At 44.0% G+C, this 21,068-nt stretch overlaps 2 protein-coding genes across 4 annotated transcripts in view; one reads left to right on the top strand and one right to left on the bottom strand.

Moving 5' to 3' along the window:
• Positions 1-10,094, bottom strand: part of DGKQ (diacylglycerol kinase theta) — an 89,700-nt gene extending 79,606 nt beyond the window's left edge. For all 3 annotated transcript variants that reach the window (XM_082783690.1, XM_082783691.1, XM_082783692.1), the window contains exon 1: positions 9,871-10,094. In XM_082783690.1, the coding sequence (XP_082639816.1) occupies positions 9,871-10,078 (208 nt within the window). In that variant the 5' untranslated portion in view covers positions 10,079-10,094. The remainder of the gene's footprint in view (positions 1-9,870) is intronic.
• ACO1 (aconitase 1) overlaps positions 1-21,068 on the top strand; it is a 340,782-nt gene that overhangs the window by 276,199 nt on the left and 43,515 nt on the right. The gene's annotated exons all lie outside the window — the stretch shown is intronic.

The following is a 21,068-nucleotide window of genomic DNA, read 5'->3' as shown; positions in this document are numbered from 1 at the left end:
CACAGACAGAAGTGTACAAAACTACAGGACTCAAGTGAAAAACGGAGCTAGAAACATGAATTTAAAAATAAATAAATCCAAAGAAACAAGCTCCTGGGCCAGCTGGATAAGTACACTCAATGCTTTCTTTAGCTTGTTTGTTACAAGGGTATTGACATGATCCGGAAACTAAAGGTAAATGATTCATACAAGGCAGACCAGAGGAAAAAATAAAACACACTATTTAAAGAAAGGCTCCCAAATTGAACTTGTTAATCTTTGTGCCACTTTTTGGAATCACCGTTCCTATCTTACTACAAATTTCAAGTATTTTAAAAAGATTCCTGTCAAGAAAGAGTGGTGATTTCAATTCTACCACACTGGCTTGAGTCACTGATGAGACTGAGGCCTATACTTATCTTGAATTTAAGGAACGGTCTCTCCTTCACATGAATAAGTTCATATATAATTCATAGAAGCTGAACATTAACATCTAACTGGAGAACAGAAGCCTGCAATGTCAAAATGTTATATACAACACCTACAACTACACCAGATCTTTCAACATGCAATAGCTCAGTTCTCGAACCAATAAAATTCATAGTCTACCCCTGGGGTACTGAATTAGTGTGATATATCTCCATTATCCTTCCAGACTCAGGGGAAGGAAGAGGAGGAGGACTTACTTTTAAGATAATCTACTTGCTCCTACTGAAGAATAATGCTTGAATGAAAAATACAGTGGTTTCAAGAAACCTCAAGGCACTTGCCAAAAAAGGAGCTATCTTGGATAGAAGAAAATATAGGAGGGATAGAATAAAGGAGGTCTGAACCAGCATAGACATGAGGATACTTAACTGTCTTGAAGAGCATTTTTAACATTACAGTATTTTTACCTGCTACTTCAGCCTATTTCTGACCAAGGATTTGGCTGGGGAGGTCTGATGGACACAGCTTCTACTGGGAAAATGAGGCAGTGATTAACTTACTTTCATCATCATTAAAAGAGAAACTACAGTTAAAGCAGTCAATGGCACAGAAACCAAAGCAAGAATTGCTTCACTTGGTATTGTTCACACAGGAAAGCCATCTTCACACAAGAGAAAAAACACAACAACAAAAGGAAACCATAAGAGGAGTAGATGCTGTGTTTCAATTCAAAAGCTCTTTTCTCAAAACTTACAGCTCTTAGGACTTATATTACAATGAAAGCCTGTCCCCTCCCTGCAATGGCACAAACAGCATATTCCCTCCCTGTGCCTCCCACAGGGTATCCAATATTTCACTTTTCTGGAAGGTTGTGCCTCTCTTCCTCCGCTAACTTTGGGTCATCCACTTGGTTTCTCAATCAGCATCTGCTATTGGCACAGTTAAGTCCCCACGATCCAGGTGTCAAACATAACTGTGAGTGCCATTTCCTCAAGCTGTAACTCCATCCCCTTCTGTGATAAAGTGTCGTAATTACTTTCTGAAGGGCTGTTGTTGACACCAATGACAGATCCTCAGGAGTGGGTGGAGATGTGCTGCACACAACTCATGCATTTAGGCCAGCAACAACGATCCCAGTATGGTACTACAGCACCAGTACATGCAATGGCCTCTGTTGCCTCCCAGAATTTCTGCATCAGCTTGCAGAAGCATCTAGAGAGCATTAAATTCCCTAAATATTTGTGAATATCCACGAAGCCTGAAAAGGAACCCCGTTCCTTTCCTCCACATCAACACTGTTTTCAGAAGTGGATAACATGAACAAGCTGTTTTTCTTAGGTCGTGCTACTCAACTCACACCTTTGCTTCACATTTGAAGGCTATTTTTGTAGCAGATACAGTCCAGGAATGCTAACTCTAAGCACTTTCCCCTGCAAATTTGTTTTTGTAATGATTTACACTTTGGCATCTTAAGTAAGCTCTGAAGAAAATCTTTCATCTCACAAGAGGTATTTTCGATCCTGAAAGAAAGAAGACCAACAGTCTCAGAGAGGGCTAGAATCAGAGAGACATAAAATGGTTTGGGTTGGAAGGGACCTTATAGACTGTCCAGTTCCAATCCCCCTGCCACAGGCAGGCACGCCACCCACTACATCAGGTTGCCCAGGGCCTCATCCAACCTGGTCAGGGACACCTCCAGGGATGGGGCATTCTCTAGGCAACCTGGTCCACTCCCTCACCACCCTGTTAAATAATTTCTTCCTAATACCTAATCTAAACCTACTACCTCTCAGCTTAAAGCCATCACTCCTTGCCCTATCACTGCACCCCGTGACACAGAGTCCCCCTCCAGCTTTCCTGTAGGCCCCTTTAGGTACTGCCAGGCCACTGCAGGGCCTCCCCAGAGCCTTCTCTTTTCCAGGCTGAACAACCCCAGCTCCTTCAGCCTGTCTCCACAGGAGAGGTGCTCCAGCCCTCTGACCATTCCCATGGCCCTCCTCTGGACTCATTCTAACACTTCCATGTCCTTTTTGTGCTGGGGGCCCCAGCACTGAGCACAGCACTCCAGGTGGGGTCTCACAAGGGCAGAGCAGAGGGCAAAAATCCCCTCCCTTACCCTGTTGGCCACGCTGTTTCTGGTGCAGCCCAAGATGTGGTTGGCTTTCTGGGCTGCAAGCACGAGTTGTTGGCTCGTGTCTAGCTTCTCATCAACCAGCACCCCCAAGTCTTTCTCCTCAGGGCTCTCAGTCATTTCCGCCCAGCCTGTATTTGTGTTTGGGATTGCCCTGGCCCAGATGCAGGACCTTGAACATCACCTTGTTGAACCTCATGAGGTTCACACAGGCCCACCTCTCAGGCCTGTCCAGGTCCTCCTGGATGGCATCCCTTCCTTCCAACGTGTCGACTGCACCACACTGCTTGTTGCCATCAGCAAACCTGCTGAGGGTGCACTCGATCCCACTGAGCCTTTCCATTCTATACCCAGACACTTCCCATATGCCCTCCTCATACGTGGAGGAATCTGAGCAATTTCCTTGTATTCTTCTGTCTTCTTCTGAAGCTCCCGAAAGATTTCAGCACTGAGGAAGTATTCTCCTTCAAAACACTTCAGGGACTGGTTAGTGGAGCACTTCCATACTCACTGCTTAACAGAGCGTACCAGTTCTTATCTCCACATGCTACGGAGAAAGTACTGCAGAAAAAGGACAGTGTCATTTCCTGAATTACATCATGACAAGCCAAGGCATTCAAACGTGACACATTCTGCCAAGTCAAAAATGCAAAGAGGAACAGAGATTTTTTTGCTACCTAATCTCACACAAACTGGAAGTCCTATTTCCTTACCAGTGTAATCCAATACAACCCTACAGAACAACATGCTCCTCCTACTTTAACACCAGAAGCTCAAATCATTCAGTTTCTCCTAAGCACCTGCTTTTAGCAAAGTATTCAGAATGCCTCCAGCAATCTTCTGTATGTGAAACCTCCGGGGACTGATTAAGCTGGCCAACTCAAGTCAATTTTATTTTTATCATTTTGAGTTGCTTCACATCTTAAACTACCTTGTTTTTACAAAGCAAGTGGCATGAACTTTATATCATACATGTGGTATTTAAAAAAACACCAAGCAGGTAAACAGTATCAGCATACCGTACAATCCTAATCCTGCTTCCACATACATCATTCAGACTAAATCGTTTAAATAGGAAAAAAAAAAAAAAAGAAAAGAAACAAAGACATACAGAAAAATACAAACATGCTCTTTTATATCTATAGTCACATATACATGGGAATATGCATACATGAAGATGTATATATGCAAACACATGCATTCTTTCAGATTCAAGAGAATAAAAATATTTAAATTAACATAAAAAGTGAAATTAGGGGTCAATTCTACTCTAGTGAGTACCAGACTTGATGGGACTTCCACAAGTGAGGCATCAGTGGGCAACAATACAATTTAATTTAAAGGGAAGAATATTGTATGCACACCTAGAAAAAAAAAGAAAAAAGAAGTATGCTTCCAGCAAATTCCCTATCACATAGTGATAATGCAAAGATTAGTTTTTGCTCTTTGCTTGGGTGTGTTTCCTCACAGCCTCCTCTCACAACTTAAAGGCACCATCAAGCAAAAAGACTGGGAAAAAAAAAAAAGAGAGAGAAAAGATCAAGAAGTGATCAAAAGACATCATTTTGTCGTTTAGCAGGGCTGTATGCTAGACACACATCCTGTTCTTTCCACACACTGCAGCTGAGTCAAAGTAAATACACGAAGGTAACTTACTCATCTGGTTTCAATAGGCGTTGCAAAAGCAGTTTCTCCAAAGGGCTTTACCCAAGCAGGCAAGGACTTTGAGCCCGCTCAGGATGGACCTTATGGGCAACAAGTGGCCCAGAAAAATGACAATTTGAAGTGATGAAACGCAGCATTAAAAACAACTCTGGGAGACAGGCAATATGACCAAAATGCAGAAGTCATCTGGGGACAACCTGAGTCAAATATAAGTCAGGAAAATGCTGCCACCTGAGAAAAAGGCTCCAAAGGCAGGAAGAGAATCAGATTTCTGATAGGACAGTAAGCAGAAAAAAAATCACAACACTGTAGATAAATTCTAAAGCGTACATAATAAAAGAGGAGAAAACAGACAAGCTAGGAGGAGCTTCCCCCAAAAGAGCTCACTGAAAACGATGCAGGAAAATTCCTTATCCTTGGACTTGGAAATCCGAATAAGAGAGAGGGGGAAGAAAGAAAAAAGACAACACTAGAAACATCTGTTACAAGCTTCCAAGAAGAGAATGAAAGCTAAAACCACTGCATGTCATCTTGCACTGGACAATAAGCAGGAGACCCTATCTCCAGACCAGCATCTGTGCTTAGGCTACTCAACGCCCTTACACATAACATGTCCCTTGTTGCAAGGAAACTGCCTGTGCAACACGGTTGCTTAGTGGGATTATTTCATGTAGGAAACCCCAGGATACTATGCCTAGTGCTACCACAGGTTATTTTAGGAAAACACTGACATAAAAGCAAAATCACTACTTAAAAAAAAAAAAAAAGTGCTGATGACTAAACCCACAGGAGCACAGAGTAATCACACAGAGTGATGTGCGTCACTGGGGGAGATGTGCTACATGCCACTTTAATACAAACTCCTACGTCTAGAAACAGGGAATGCACACCACCAACACGGGAGAGAGGAAAGGGGATACCACAGTGCACTGACTCCCAGAAAGGAACCGGACCTGAGCCGAGGGGCATGCACACAAATATCTTGGAAAGCAGGAGCAGAAGAGCGCCTTTGTAGCCACGAAGTACTGACCTCACCTCCACCTGAAACAGTCTATCCAGCTTCTTTAAGAAAATGCTGTTAAGGGACTCAAGCACAGCGCTTGGAAAGCGCTCTACAGGGAAAGCCTTAGAGTTCAATGTGCTTTGTTTATCAGAAAAAAATAACTAGTCAGGCATTCATCTCCCACATAACTGCAAGAATGAATAGAAAGCTTTTAGACCCTTTACACAGTACAGCAAGAACTATGGTCCGTGGGAAACTCACCAGAGGAAGACTGAAAAAATTTCTTGCAAGAGGAAAGGAACCAGAGGGTATAAGCCTAGAAGGTGGCTGAGGAATACCTGAACATTTAAAAAATATGTAATACTAGATGAAAGATTGCCTGGAAAGAAAACCTGCAGAGAACAAGCTGCAGCCCTCAGCTACTCCACAACATGATGGATTGATGAGCACCTTCTTTATTGCTTTTGTCATTTATCACCAAGTCAGACCGAGGCAGTGACAGAGATGATATATAAACGTGCTGTGGGAAGCCTGGTATTGGATTACTGGCTTTAACACTTTCTGCAGCAAGTTATTTCCTACCTAATTTAGTTCCTGGACTCAAATGTGGGTCTACTCCATCAACACAAAATATAGCTTCTGGCTACACGAGCTGTGCTCATCCTTGCAAAGTTCCCTATACGTTCCTTCGCATCACTGATGGTGACAATGACATTTTTTCTCTGAAGCACTGTCAGAGGGAGAAGGTGAAAAGAGAAGAAATTCTCTTCAGTGCAAAATGGTTTGTCCTCAAAATGCAGACTGGTAAATAAATGGCATCTTTCCATCTGTCAGTCAATGCTCCCAGCTTTTTTCCCAACATGTGTTTTAACTTGACCAGAGCTGAGCTAAGTTTCTGTCTCAGGGTTTCTTTTGGAGCTTTATTTTTATTTGTTTGTTTTGGGGGTTTTGTCTTATTTTTATTTTTTGACATAGTTTGTGTTTGTTCCTCAGATGGATTTGGAGCTACATGGCTCAATGTAAGCTTTAAATGAAGCAGTCACATCTACACAGCAACACTTCAACCACAAACTCACATCACACCTTGACATCAAACACGTATTGTCGCACTGAAAGGCCTCACCACTGACATGGAACATGCAGCAGAACAAAGAAAGCTAGTACTGAAAATTAAAACTGATTGTGGGATAGAAGCGAGATTTTACTGTGGTTTTACCTCCTTGCAGCTTTTATTTTTAGTTTAAAATGCAACAAAGCAAGCCAAGCTCACTGGAAGACAGAATAATTTGTTTTTCTTTTGAACTGCAAGCATTAAGACCTTCTGGGGAATCTCATAGATCAGTCACTTTCCTCAAAACTAAGCTGAACCAAACCAGCAGGGTCAAGGATGTTCCAGCTGCCTGACCCAAGCACAGAATTAACCAGAAAGGATGAGAGTTCAAGGGGATCGCTCCTCTTCCCTGTGCTCCCTGCTGCTATTTCCACGTCTCTGAAGAGAGAAACTGCCTGTGGGTCCAAGATTTAAACTAAACCAGGATCACATGTGCATCTCCAGATCACTGCAGAGATGCTGTCTGAACACCTCCATGTTCTCCTGCACCAGCAAGACACAACATGGCTTGCCCATGTCTGGGACGTGCATATCTGAATCACAGCAGCTTCGCCTAAAAACAATCCTTTATGGCTATGTTTTTTAAGGGAGGGGTTAATGACAAACTTAATTCCAGTTCACCATTTGCACTGCATTCTGCAAAAGTTGAAGTGCTGTCAGACAGCAGCGGAACCAGCTTAGGAGAAACAGGAATTTCTGTGCCTTGGAGTAAGTTTGGAGGTTCTGCTTAGAATACAAAGCCTTAAAACATAAGCAACAAAACAGAAAAAAAAGGATGATATTTCCCTAAGTATTACTTCACTTATTGCCTTCATATCCAGACAAGCACCTTATGTGCTTGAATGACATTCTCCTAGTAGACGGGGGTACAAAAAAAATACAAAAAAGACCCTAATCGTGTCTTTCAATAAATGCTCCAGTAAAAGATATAAAAATAACCTAAAAATGACCGAATAATTCTGTTTAATTTGCCAACCAACTTGCTTATTACCTAAATCCCAAATGTTTTACCTTTGGCTAAAATAAATCAACTTAATTTCACATTAGAAGGATTTATAGCACTAGAAGAATTTGTAGCCTCCAGAACATACAGGTCATAGAGTCATCCATAATTCTTCCTACACTTTTTTTTTTTTTTTTTTTTTTAAATCTGATATATAAAAATAAAAAAGAAAAAGCATTGTGAAAAGAGTATTTATTGGTAGATAGATATAAATCCAAACCTTCAAATTCAGTATTTGCTAAAAAAGGCAAAACAAAACAAAACACAATTTTCTGAGTGTATGAAATTAATTCCATGACCCATAAGAACTCAACTGTCTTTGTTTCATATGTAGACTTTACGTACTGAATAGATTTATATATTGAACTTATAGGATGCACACATACACGTACAGAAAACCAGCCACTTACACGCTTCTTCCCTGAGAAGCCTGAGGAAATTCAAAACCCACTCAAAACTGAAATGACCAGGCTTTGGAAAGCAAGACGAATACAAGAGAGTCATTGTTCTTGTTGCAATCGAAACATCACTTATTCTTTCACATACACATACTTATCAAAGGAAGTGACAGCTACAGTGTAAAGTGGCAAGAAAAATAAAGAGTCATTTAGAAAGGGTTTATGGAAAACAAATGTGAAGAAAAAAAAAAAAGGGCAAACATCTGCAGGCCTGTTTGACTGAGATTAAACTAAGTACGTGCACAAAAGCATAAGACAGTAACATCTTCAGACACAACTTAGTCTGCATGGTAAGACTACCAGCTTCCATCTAAAACATCACTTACAAAAATACCTATGCAGCTCCAGCAGGACAGCTGCAGTTCTCCCCAGATTTGTCTCCCTTCTTGTGCAAAGTTCTGGCAACACAGCACCACAGGCCCTGCACTGGAGAGGTGTGCTTCACCTTAAAACGGAGGGGTTAGATGCAGGATGCTCTGTGCCTTATGTGAAGAGCATCGGAGCATCTCTCCTATGTTTTTTTCAGAGTCTGCATGAAGAAAAGGAAAGAAGCACTCATCTTGGCCCACACAGCCAGGAATGTGCTAAGCATTCATTATGCTTTCCTGTATTTTTGTAAACAGCCACATAACCCATGTGGGCATGTGTCAGTCCATGCTGAGCAGTTTGGTAGGCTTACCAAAGAACTCCATAGACCAGAAAATTCACATATGCAAGATGTCATTTTCACAGGGCCAAAAGCACGACTGCAATTAAAAATCAAATCCAGGCCATTTAGGCCACACAACTGCTCAAAGCAGTGACTGGCAAGCTCTCTGCCCCCAGCCCCTTTACTTTGGAGGAGTCTTATCTGCAGCTTGCTCAATTCTCTTCAAAGTCCAGAAACTTTCAGTTTGGTCCAGACCGGTTTTATCAAGACACAAGGAGCATCAGGTGACTGAGCACCTGAAAACAGAGGATTTGTAGGAGAAGCTGTTGCAAATCCAGAAAGCCAGAAAAAGGCCACAGAGTAGCTACATTTTGAAGCCTGCATGCCGTTCATCGGAAGGAGCCCAGCTAAGTAAGAGATCAGCTTAGCTGCAATTACACCTGTAATCCCAGCCTCTCTGGCGAGGAGGAGATAGCTATTACCCACCAAGTTTTTCAGTCTGCTGCAAACATTTGCCTTCACTAAAAGCAGGGTGGGTTATTTTCGATTTTTTGATCAACGTGGCACCCTTTTATTACTTTCTAAAGAACAATGATCAAATTCCACTAGTTAGAGCGAATGTGGCAGGGAGGTAATTATTAAACAGAATTCACTTCAAACACTGCTGGAGAAAGCGCATTAGAGTCCATTAAATAACCCAGAAGGAGCAGGCTGCCTAACGAGGCACCGCGACCTGTCACAAGCAGCCCCAGTCAGCAGATAACACACCAGGTACTGCTCAAACCCGTCGTTTAGCAGCGAGTTACCAGGAAAGAGAAACACGGCGAGGAGCGCAGCCGGCTGAAAACAGCAGGAATAAAGCAAAAATGAATAAGAAAACACATATTTCTTTGACATAACGATGGACACACGTGCGCCCCGTGATATCGCACTCCCTGCTATGTGGAGATGCGCATACCCGCTGATGTTATAGGTATTTCCCTAACATTTTTCTCTCTCCCCGGGTGTTTTTCTCTCTCCCTGGCCACCTCTCGCACTGGCTCGTTTGGGCTGGAGCCTTCACACCGGGGTTTTTTGGAGGCACCACCAGAGCCGAGGTGGCTGGGCAGCACCTCCCCAGGGCACAAACCCCTCGGAGGAGCCACCCCGGAGGGCGAAAGCGCTCCGGACAGCCTCCCGAACTAGGCAAACACCCCGGCTTCCAGCCGGAGGAAGCCGGAGGGTATTTTTAAGGCTGTATTTTGGTAAAAAAAGCGGGCCGGGCTGCGATAACGCCGCTGCTGCGGGGCACCGGGAGGTGCCCGCGGGGGTGCCGGGTGCCTCTCAGCAGCGCACTCCCGGGACGGGGCAGCGCTGAAACCGCTCCGAGCACCCCCAAAATCCTCCCCCACACCCCCTTTACCCCCCCCCCCCCCCCCCCCCCCACAGCCCCAGCCCCTTACCCTCGCACTGGTAGCCGGCCAGCCCCCAGATGAAGTCGGTGCAGTAGTGGCAGAAGGTGGGCTTGGTCAGGGTCACCCTGCGGAAGCCGTGACCCGGCGGCACGGCGGACGGCGCCCAGCCGCGGCACCGCCCGCCCAGCACCGGGCTGGAGCCCGGGCTGCCACCGCCACCGCCACCACCGCGCACCGAGCGGCTCCCGTCCGCCATGCCCCGGCTCCTCCAACCCGGCACCGGCCGCCGACCGCCCTCGCTTCCGCCCCAAGCGGCGGCGGTGCCGCTGTCGGTGTCGGCATGGGGCGGGCGGAGGCGGCGCCCCGCTGAGGGGCCTCTCCCTCCGGCGCCGCGCCGCCGCCTGCCGGCCGCCAGCCGCTGTGGGCCTACCGTCGGGGCCAAGCCAGCCCCTGGTTTGTCAGAATCACCTTTATTTGAAAATAAAAATCCTTCACACATATCCCCCCCCCCCCCCCAAAAAAAAAAAAATAAAAACACAACACGTTGAGAAACTGCAGCAGCGAGGCGGAGGAGCCCTGCCCGCGGGGAGGCCTCGCTGTGTGGCATGAAGCTGAGAGATGCTCATTAAAAAGAGTTCCAGCGTCTCGCTGCCCCATGGCGCAGGACGGGTGCTGTGACCCGCACCCAGCACCGCTTGGAAGTGCGCAGCGTTTCTGGTGGGGCGTTTGGGTGGAAGGGAAGGCTTGCCCTGGGTTGTCCTGCCTTCGACTTTCAAGAACTCTGCCTTTATGAGGAAAAAAAATCAGTGCCTAGCGATCCCTTTAGCACTTAATCCTTTATAACACGTTTCTGTTGTCCACTTCATCTTCTTAGTACTTCTTATTCCAGTTTTGAAAACTGCACACCAGGATGTTTCCATCCCACCAGTCGTCCCTGCCTCTGAAATACTTCCATGTCTTTGTTGTTAAATTAAACAAAGAACCGTAGCAGGAATATGCTGGGACAAGAAAGGAAGCTATGCCGTTGGATTTCATATACCTGTAGTGGGTTTATGTGGCAAGGTTTTGGTAGCAGGGGGCCATGGGGGTGGCTTCTGTGAGAAGGATCTAGAAGCTGCCCCATGTTAGATAAGGGCCCTGCTGCTGACCAGAGCCAAGCCAGTAAGTGATGTTGTTTGCACCTCTGTGAGAGCAGATTTAAGAAAGGGGAGAAAAAAAAACTGGTGGAACAGCAGCTGGGGGAGAGGGGTGAGAGCCAGCCCCCACGGGCAGTGCAGCAGGAGGGCAGGAGGTGCTGCAGGCAGGCAGCAGCAGTTCCCCTGCGGGCTGTGCAGGGAGAGGCCCCTGGTGGAGCAGGCTGTCCCCCTGCAGCCCATGGGTCCCACATGGAGCAGATCTCCACGCTGCAGCCCCCCCATGGGTGGAGGAGCCCCCGTGGAGCAGGTGGACCTGCACTAAAAGAGGCTGCAGAAAACTCTTTCAGTTGAAGACGTGTGCGTGCTAAATACAAAGAATGAAATAAAGACCACAATGCCTGGTGCTATCTTCCAAAAACTCATCTTCAGTATGTTCTGTGTGAAGATCATAGAACAAGGAACACATTTCTGGGCACATGAAGGAGAAGACAATGATCAGGAAGAGCTGGCACAGGTTTCCCAAGGAGCAATGATACCTGACCAGACTGGTTTTCTTCCAGGACAAAACAAGTAGGAGGGGAGAGCAGTGAAACCTTGGCTTCAGCAAGGCTTATGACATGGTCTGCCACAATATTCTTATATCCTTATATCAACAGTTAGGGTCAACAACATCCTTGGCTATATGAACAGGAGCACAGCCAGTAGACCTAGAGCAGGGATTATACCCATCTCCTCAGCACTTACCAGACTGTGTCAGGAGTATTGTATCCAGGTTTGGCCCCCGGTACAGGAAGAAAGCACAAAGACAAATTGAAGCAAGTTCAGTGGAGAGCCACCGGGATGGCTAGGAGCTGGAGTACTTACCATGTGAGTGGAAGCTGAAGGAGCAGGACTTAGCCTGCAGAAGAGACAGCTTCAGGGGGACCTTATGGCAGCTCCCTATTATCTGCAGAGAGGTTTTTGAGAAGATGGAGCAAGGTTCTTTATAGTGGTGTGTGCCGGGAGGACAAGAGGCAGTGGTCATGACTTCAAACAAGAGCCCTTCAAGCTGGATATAAGTGGAAAGTACCTTTCCACTGCAAAGGCACTCAAGCAGAGAAGCAAGTTATCTAGAGAGCTTATGCCCTCTCTGTCTCAAACTTCTCAAGACAAGACTGGATACACCGTGAGCAGCCTGGTCTGTCCTCACTTGTGAGGTCAGATAATAGACTAGCTGACCTGAGATGTGTTCCCATCTTAACTTTCACATGATCTTATTTTTCAGAATGTTACACTCAGACATTTCAACTGTGAATGAACCTCAATACACATACAAGCACTCTCGCTTTTAGAGACATGTCTGGGTTGTCAGTTGGTACACGCTGATGTAGTTCCTCAAGTTTTATCTCTGTGTACGGTGGCTGAGAGTGTAGATGTTCACACAGGCCACCAGAATGCAGGGAGACTACAGGTACATTTAAATTCCTGTTGAACATGGAGAAAGGGGAACTAAGACTAACAGAGTCTGTTTGCCCTTACATCTGTGTGCCTCAACTCCCACATACTGCATTTCAGTGCTTTAAAACAATTCAAGTTTGACATATCAGAAAGTTTATCTTTGACAGCAATTCCAAGATGCATGACAAAAATTTCAATTAGATTAGACTTGGCAGTGGTTTTGTAGATGGAGTTCAGTGCTCTTTGCCAGATTTGTTCTTTGGGACTTGCCTCCTTGCTCAGGAGAGGAAACCCCTTCCCTATTTGCTTAGCCCATGTCATTGTACTCTTATCTGCCTAAAAAGACCCCTTCTCTTGCTTTTCTTCAAGAATGCATCTATAAAGCATCTCACTTCAGCTGCTCTGTTAACCTGCCCTACCTTAATTTTCCAAATAGACTGTCCTCTTTAGCAGTCATTCTTTTGTATGGATCAAAGGACAGAGGCCCAGGAAAGCTGAAGCTTCTGTGAACAACTCTTTCCTACAATCAGGGAAATACGCTGAGCTGCCTCATGAGGACAGTTGAGAATTTGGCCTTGTTTCAAAAGCTTGAGGAAGTAATTAATACATATTTTTATACAAATGTGAAAATGCATTCAATGAACAGTAATTCAGATACATTACTGCATTAGCTGCCAGTGCGGGATTTTCACAGGGTTTCCTTGAAGTTACCTGTGAAATGGTAGTTTGTATTGCTAAGGTGTAAACGACCATCTAAGATTTTGGCTATTTTTTCATGTCTCAGATGCATATTTATGTGCTGTAACACAACACAAAGGCATTTGTGATCTATATTTGTTGTGCTTTAACTTCCATTTTTTCTCTGAGCAACCAGTCTAATAATTCAAAACAACCTAAACCATCTGATTGTCTTCAGACACGCCTGTTTCCACCTCCACTGCCAGCAGCCATGGAATATGGCAGGATGTGAAGGACAGCCATTCTTCCCGTTTCACATGTGCATAACAAGGACCTAGTCCTTGACAGCTGAGAAGAGCAAAGTTAGAAATTATTACCAGAGGTGTCACATTGATAAATATGATAGCTCTCTAGAGGTGTCTGATAACACTTCCTGACTCAGAGCTTGGTCATCTTAACTGCAAGGTTTCTACCACCTTTATGTCTGCACTCAGGATTCTCATCCAAAAAGAGAAGAATGATAAGATAGCTGGAAGCAATTCCAGCTTTTTTTTTTTTTTTTTTTTTTTTTTTTTTTTGCTATCAAGGTGTCCTTTATAAGCAGGTCATACTCTGATCTTTATAAAAAAGTAGTAGCTAAACTCTTTTTGGAGATGAAACAGCAGTTTGCCTGAGCCAAAGAAGACAGAGTCCTCTTTGCAGCTAACATGACTGTCTGCACTCACAACTGCAAGAATGTGTGCAGCTAAAAGGATAAGGGCAGTGTTACCTGTTTCAAGGGCAGTTACCTGTTCTGGAAGAGTCAAAACAAAAACCTTGCCAGACCAAAGAAACAGTTTCTTTGAGGTGGCTGGATCATAGCAAACCTTGGAAAATGGATGCTGTTGCTCAAGGTCACAGTTATAATCACGGTCCTAGTACTGTTTGTCTCCTGCAGTTCTGCTAGGACAGAATTATCACCAGTTTTAAGCACCAGTGCATTCTTGGCTGGCAGCTCATTTAGGTGAAACCGTACTAGGTCAGCCAGGTCGGGCTATCTGAGGAAGGTAATTCTCCAGAAATTGTTGGCAACAGCATATTCAGATGCAACAGTCAAAGCACATTAGGGGAAAAAAATGTTTTGGTTAACTAACAAATTCTGTATTCCCATGGATAATCATCCTTCAGAATTTATAGTTTTTAATATTTTGTGGAATTCCAGCAAGCCTTCCATTAAGGACCAACATTCCCACATACTCTAGCATGGACTATAGATGAATAGATGAAGAAGTAGTTTCTACCTTTTTGCTTTAACAGTAAAATCAAGAGCTCATAGTGATCACAGTATTGCCTTTCTTAAATATTCCTCAGTGGCTCTTAGAATCTCCCTCTCTCTCTCTCTCTCTCTCTCTCCCAATCCCTCTATGAATATGTAAAATGATGCAGCATCCATCATCCCTCAATGAACTATTTCAAGAATATACATACAAAAGATCTACATATCTACATAAATCTTCAATTTGCAGTAAATACAAGGGTTGTATATTCATGCAGGAATTGATGCCTCACAGCCTGACAACTGAAAGATGGAATAAACACAGTTATACCACTTCTTAGGTTTACCTTTGCTTTTGAGTAAAGAAGAGCCAGAAACAGGTGAAGAGAAGTAAAATTGTAAAAGCATCCATTTGCTATGTCTTGACAAGATTAGCAACAAAGGTCAAAATGTAATGCCTCTGCAACCATCATTTAATCAGTTGTATAGTCAAGTAAACATTTTGTGTTTTTGGCTTGCTACAAACTCATTAAACTCCAGTGACACAACTCTAGAGCAGGCAATTCAGCAAAATCCTAATTTTTCCAAGCCTCTTGGCTCAGTAAAGGTGTGTTCTGTAAATTGTTCAAGCTTTACACCTTGATCTTCTGAACTTTCTGTAATCTCCTTGAACTCTGCATGTCTGGGGAGAGGAAATTTTGACAGGTAGAAGGCATGTGGTACAACTGAAAAGTGCAAGTTCTGGTACATTACTCCCATTTTATGAATAAGATTAAGTAAGTGTGATGTGCTCTTAATATCACACCATATTTTTATCTTATAAGTAGTAAATTATATCGATGTTTCCTTGACAATGCAATGAAATCCAGTTACTCACCACTTTCATTTCATTTAAAACACAGACAGAGTTTTGCATATACCTTGCTGTTGGCAGCCAGTTGGAAGGAAAGGCTTGGATTTTTTTGGTTTGGTTTGGTTTGCTTTACTTTGTTTTCATTTAAATAAGCATATAAATATTTGGAGTTTGAGGGATAACTTAGTAGTAACGGCTCATGTGTCAGCTTCCTGGTCAGGGGAAGTTTCAGATTTGCAGCTTTTCCACTTCTCTATACTTTCACAGAGTGACAGAGTCACAGAGTGGTTGAGGCAGGGAGGGGACCTCTGGAGAGCATCTAGTCCAACCCCCTGCCAAGCAGTGTCACCCAGAGCACTTTGCACAAGATCACATCCAGGGGGGTTTTGAATATCTCCAGAGAAGGAGACTGCACAGCCTGTCTGGGCAGCCTGTCCCAGTGCTCTGTCACTCTCACAGTGAAGAAGTGTTTGCTCATATTCAGCCAGAACTTCTGTGTTTCAGTCTGTGCCTGTTGTCTCTTGTCCTGTCACTGGGCACCACTGAAGAAAGACCCGCTCCAGACTTCCTCTCTTGTCTCCAGGGTCTGGGATTCCTGGGAGCTGATTTTAGCAGTAGAGACTGAAGCAAAGAAGGCATTCAGCACCTCTGCCTTCTCTGTATCCTTCATCACCAGGGCACCTCCCCATTCAGCAGCGGGCCCAACATTTTCCCCTGTCTTCCTTTTGCTGCTGATGGATGTGAAGAAGCTCTTCTTGTTGTTCTTGCCATCCCTTGCCAGATTTAAATCCAAATGGGCTTTGGGCTTCCTTGTCACATCCCTGCATACATTGACAGCGTCCCTACATTCCTCCCAAATGGCCTGTCCCTTTTCCCACATGCTGTATACTTTCTTCTTCTGTTTAAGATTTGCTGGGAGCTCTCTGCTCATCCATGTTGATCTTCTGCCCCCTTTGCTGGCCTTCTTAATCCTAGGGATACATTGATCTTGAGCTTGGAGGAAGTGATGCTTGAATACTAACCACCTGTTTGGACTCCCCCTTCCTTCTAGGGCCCTAACCCATGGGATTCATCCAAGCAGATCCCTGAAGAAGCCAGAGTTTGCTCCCATGAAGTCCAGAGTCACAATCATACTTTCTGCCCTGCTTCCCCCTCGCAAGAACCTGAGCTCCACAATATCATGGTCACTGCAGCCAAGGCTGCCCCTGACCTTCACACCTGGAACCTCCTGGACTGATTGTGCCAGGCTGTGTGGTCTTTGCAGCAGAGGTCAGGGTGGTTGAAGTCCCCCATGGGAACCAGGGCTTGTGATTTCAGTTGGTGATGGCTAAACCAAAAGCGAATCCTGATGTTCATTTAAATGGGATACCAATTCTAATATTGTCCGTGGACACTGGCACTTTCTATCCCCATGCATCTCACCAGGCCTCAAATGTGAGATTTACAAAAATCTGACAGCTGAACAGACTGGAGAAGTACTAGTTCATGTTTGTGCTCTCTATGGTTTGCAATGGAAAGCAAAAGGGACATGAGCTTCTCAGACCCACACTGGAAAGGACTATCAGTATGTCCCTAGCATCTACTTAGTTTCCTTTTTGTTTTGTAGTAGCTGTATGTCTTACTTCCTGACAAGAGTGCCTTTAAGATAATTATACTGACCACACGAGAAATAAATCACAAGCACAACTGTTTGGCTGAAAGCTTCAGCTGCCCGTAAGTAGGAGAAGCAAAAGCACAGGTATGGAAAGCCAACAAAAAGTTCTGGCTCAGTTTCAAGTAACACTAGTAAGATAGATGATATGGCTTTCAATTTTTGATTTGATTCTTTATATAGACAAATTAAGAGATTACAGCTTTTCAGGTAAAGGTCAACAGGTCAACATAAATAACACATAAGACTACCCAAGCTTTTTTTTTTTTTTTTTTTTTTTTTAATAAAGGAAATTAAAATGTCTGTCCTCTTGAACACCAGAACATTAATTATGAGGCATATACTTCATAAGATACAGCACCCCACACACAGTACAGAGACTTAGGTCAGGAGAAAGTGCTATTTCCTTCAGCTGACATGCATCCATCTACTGTGGGGGAAAAAACTGCAGAGACAGCATCAATTAATACAGCTTCATTAAAAAAAAATAAAAAAATCACTACAGTTAACATTGTTAAGGAGTCTAACAAAAAGGTAGAGGCATTTATTGCAGGCAGACTGGACTGCAGAAGTCACACCATATTATAACATTTACACTTCTTGCTGTCTCAGGAGCACCCCTGGCTCTGCTAACAGAACTGAGACTTCTAAATAATGAGCTATCTCAGAGCTGATAGAAAAAAACATGTAGCAACATAGAAAGGTTAAAAGTCTGAAGCTTTATGCCCAGTCCTCTAGCACATGTGATGATACAGCAAGCAAGGCATTTTTGCTCCAAAAACACTGACTTTTAACATTTAATAGCTTATTTCCAGCTCTGTTTGGAACACATACTAATACAAATAACTTCCTGAGAAAGACTATACAGGATTTGCTCAGAGTTAAGCAATCACTTTTCTGGGAAACAAACAAAAAAAATTAATAAAAAATAACCTAGCATTAAATTTATTTATTGTAAAGGATTGTTAGTTGAATTTATTTAAATGTATTTTGACCCTGGACCTAGGGAACACGTAAGCAGTTCCTATGAATGGAGTAGCTAACAGTGCATTTTGAACTGCAAAATAAGCAGAAACACCCACGTGGAATAACAGCTTGCTGTTTCTGTTTGGTGAGAGTTGTGAATCCAATAGGATCTGGAAAATAAAAATGTTTTGCTTTGAACATAATTTTGCTGAGATCAGTTGTAAGGATTCTGTGTAGGCAATAATGGTCCTTTCTTTTCTAAATTACAAAACACTCTAGACTGTCCAGCATGAGTATACATTGTGCTGGCATATTAATTTCTTATCTTAAAGATACTCCATCAAAGATTCACCCAGTCAATAACTGAAACAGAGTTATTTAGTTATATAGTTATTATAGACCCTCTTCCCACTTTTTTGTCCTTCTTGTGCATCCTCTTCTAAGATCCTCAACTGAGTCTCACTAAAATGGTTTCTGCACAGTGTGGTCCAGGGTTGATTCATAGTAAGATGCGTACTGTGACTGCTCTCAAGAGCTTGTGTTTATTTCATTGAAAATTTTAGGATAGGAGAGCTTTCTGGAGGTCTGAGGCTCGCAACAGGGACAACCTTAAAGTTAGATCCAACTCCAGTATTAGAACAATTCCATGTTTTCTCAAAACAGGGCCGTTAACCCGCTCTGTCACTCTGTCATGCTGACAGAATGTTACAATGTGTGACTCAATCCATAGTTTTGAGAAGAGTGGAAATTTTCTGATCTATGCTGGAGGTAAAACGATTAAAAACCTACTTGTGTGCTCTGTAATGCAACTGGGAAGGGCCATGTAGGATCACGTAGTTAAAATGCAAACTTTGCTTAAGCGTAATAACACCAAGTCCATCAGTGTCCAGGAAAATTTAGCATTTTGAGGTGCCAAGAATACTGTTGGAGTGGTGTGAAACACTCCAGCGCCAGGATCTGGCTATGGGGTAGTTCACCCATACGATGCTTCATGCAGGATCTCTGCTTCCTGCTGTACCATTCCTGTGGTAGACTTCTCATTCACTTCTCAGACATTACATTCCCACTTTCTGCTTCAATGCAGCTCCCTTGCCTTGTGCCTTTTAATCAATGGCAGTGGCTCTTGACTCTGCGGTGGGGGATGTCCCTAAATCCCTCAGCATCTGCTCCTGCTCCAGCACATCTCCAGTGAATGCCCTGGTCCCTCACCAAGCCTTGCTCCAGCGATGTTTCCATGCAGGATGTTTGAGAAATTATCCTTTTCCTTGCAGACAGCAGCCTTTCAAGCAGGAGTGGTGGGCCTGAGACAAGCTGCCTGGCCGTGCCTGCCCTGGGGGTGTTTCTAGTGAAGGTAGGCACAGTGGCAAAGGCAGACCCCTCCAAAATCCATGCCCCCTCTGGGCGGGGGGAAGCCTGTCTCCTCCCAGCGCTCTGTTTAATGAGGAGGCTTAGGGAAGGAGGCTGGGCAAGCTGTGGAAGCACAGCCCCAGAGAAAGAGCCAAGTGGACAAAGTGCAAGCAGGAGCTGGCGCCCCAGGTACAGTGGGAGGGAAGCCAGCAAGGGACCACCATCAGCACCCTGAGCTGGGGTGGCAGCTGCTTTTGGGATGAGCACTGCCACATGGGCTCCTATCGGATCTGCTGGCAGTTTGCCTACTGGGAGGGATAGCATAGGGGAAAGGACCTCTCTGGGTTGGTCTCTGCCCCTTGCTGAGAGACAGGCTGGAGGAAACGTGCACCCAACATCTAAGTATGGTCCACGGCTGAGTTAGCAGGGACCTGGGACTTGGCTGACTTCGAGTAGAGGCATGCATTGCAGCGTGGGCACAGGCACCAGCACCTCCAGCACCTTGCTGCCAAAGCTGCAACACCTGGCAAGGGAGCCAAGGACTACTGCGATGACCCAAGATGCTGCTCCTGGCAAGACATCTGGCTTTGATGGACTCCTAGGTTTCATGTCAGCCTCTTCCCCCTCCATGAGCACTGCTCAGAAGATAACAGAGTCAGTTCAACCTGAGTGTTTCTGCAAGCAGGACTCAGCCTCAGAAAGACTTCAATCCCCAGACAGTTGCTTCCAGATAGAGTTTGTTAGGAAGCAGATCCTACTCACCAGTGTTAGGTTGCTCAATATGCTTAGTTACTTTTGTCTAAATAAAGAGTATCTGCAGAGAGGCTTAACCCACATACAGTAAAATCAGTAAAAAAAGTTTTCCTGAAACTTAAGTCCTCTTGTTTTTTGTTTTTTTTTTTCTAACCCCTTTTCACGGTCACATTCCAAAACACTCATGCTATGTTCTGTTCTTCACTAAACAAGTAGAATAACTCTACTTTTTAAAAAATAAAGCAGCATATTACCTCTTTCTGGAAGGCTTCTCTCCAGATGTCTGCTCAGAACAGGGGAGTATAAAGATATTTATGCTTATTTCTGAAAACTCGAGAGGTTCAAATTACCAGCTGTTTGTCTGCATCACCGCAATTATTCCTTAACAAGTGTTTCAAAGATCAAAGGCACGTTGAATAGTTGCTGAGGTTTGGCAATTTAATCCTAAATTAGTTACATATGAAAAAAAAATAAAAAGAAGCCTCCAACACCTACTTCCATTGTGTTAGCATTATGATCAGGTTGAGAAGTCAGACTTCAGGGTGGGATTTTAGGGTGACTGCTGCTGGCCTAGGGGTGTAGCCAGAAGTGAAAGAATGTGAAATAACAGGGTGTAATTTTAAAGCACAGCAGATAATTAGCTTCCACCTCAGTGCTTACTCCAGAACTAAGGTTCTGCAGCTTAAGTTTTCTTTAGAAAAGCAACAAGCTAAGTACTGCCAGTGTGATTTTTAGCTTGGAACAATATCATCCAGATGGGACTCTGGTCTGGAACAGAACCTTTTGAGTCATTATCCTTCTAAAAACACATTTACAAACTCTCCAATATGAAGTGCTTTCAGGAAATGGATATTTAAAAGAGGCTTAGCCTCAATAAATATTGAAAGCACCACAGAATTAAATCTGGGTATGCAGGAACTGCCTACACAGAGAACATGATCAAAATACCTTATTACCATCTAGTAAATAGCACACAATAGATTTTCAGTGGTTTTGGTCAGTTAACATACTGCATACAAAACCAAAAGCACAACAACAACAACAAAACAAACAAAAAACACAATGGGATTTCACTGATGGAAATGAAACATTCAGAGCCTGGTAGCTTTCAAATTAACATTTCGTAGCAAGTCCCATTGGGTAGATTGCATTTGGCACAATCACAGCTTT

Source organism: Aythya marila (assembly GCF_965140915.1).
Source record: "Aythya marila genome assembly, chromosome: Z".
NCBI lineage: Eukaryota > Metazoa > Chordata > Aves > Anseriformes > Anatidae > Aythya > Aythya marila.
This window is presented reverse-complemented; position numbering and strand designations above follow the sequence as displayed.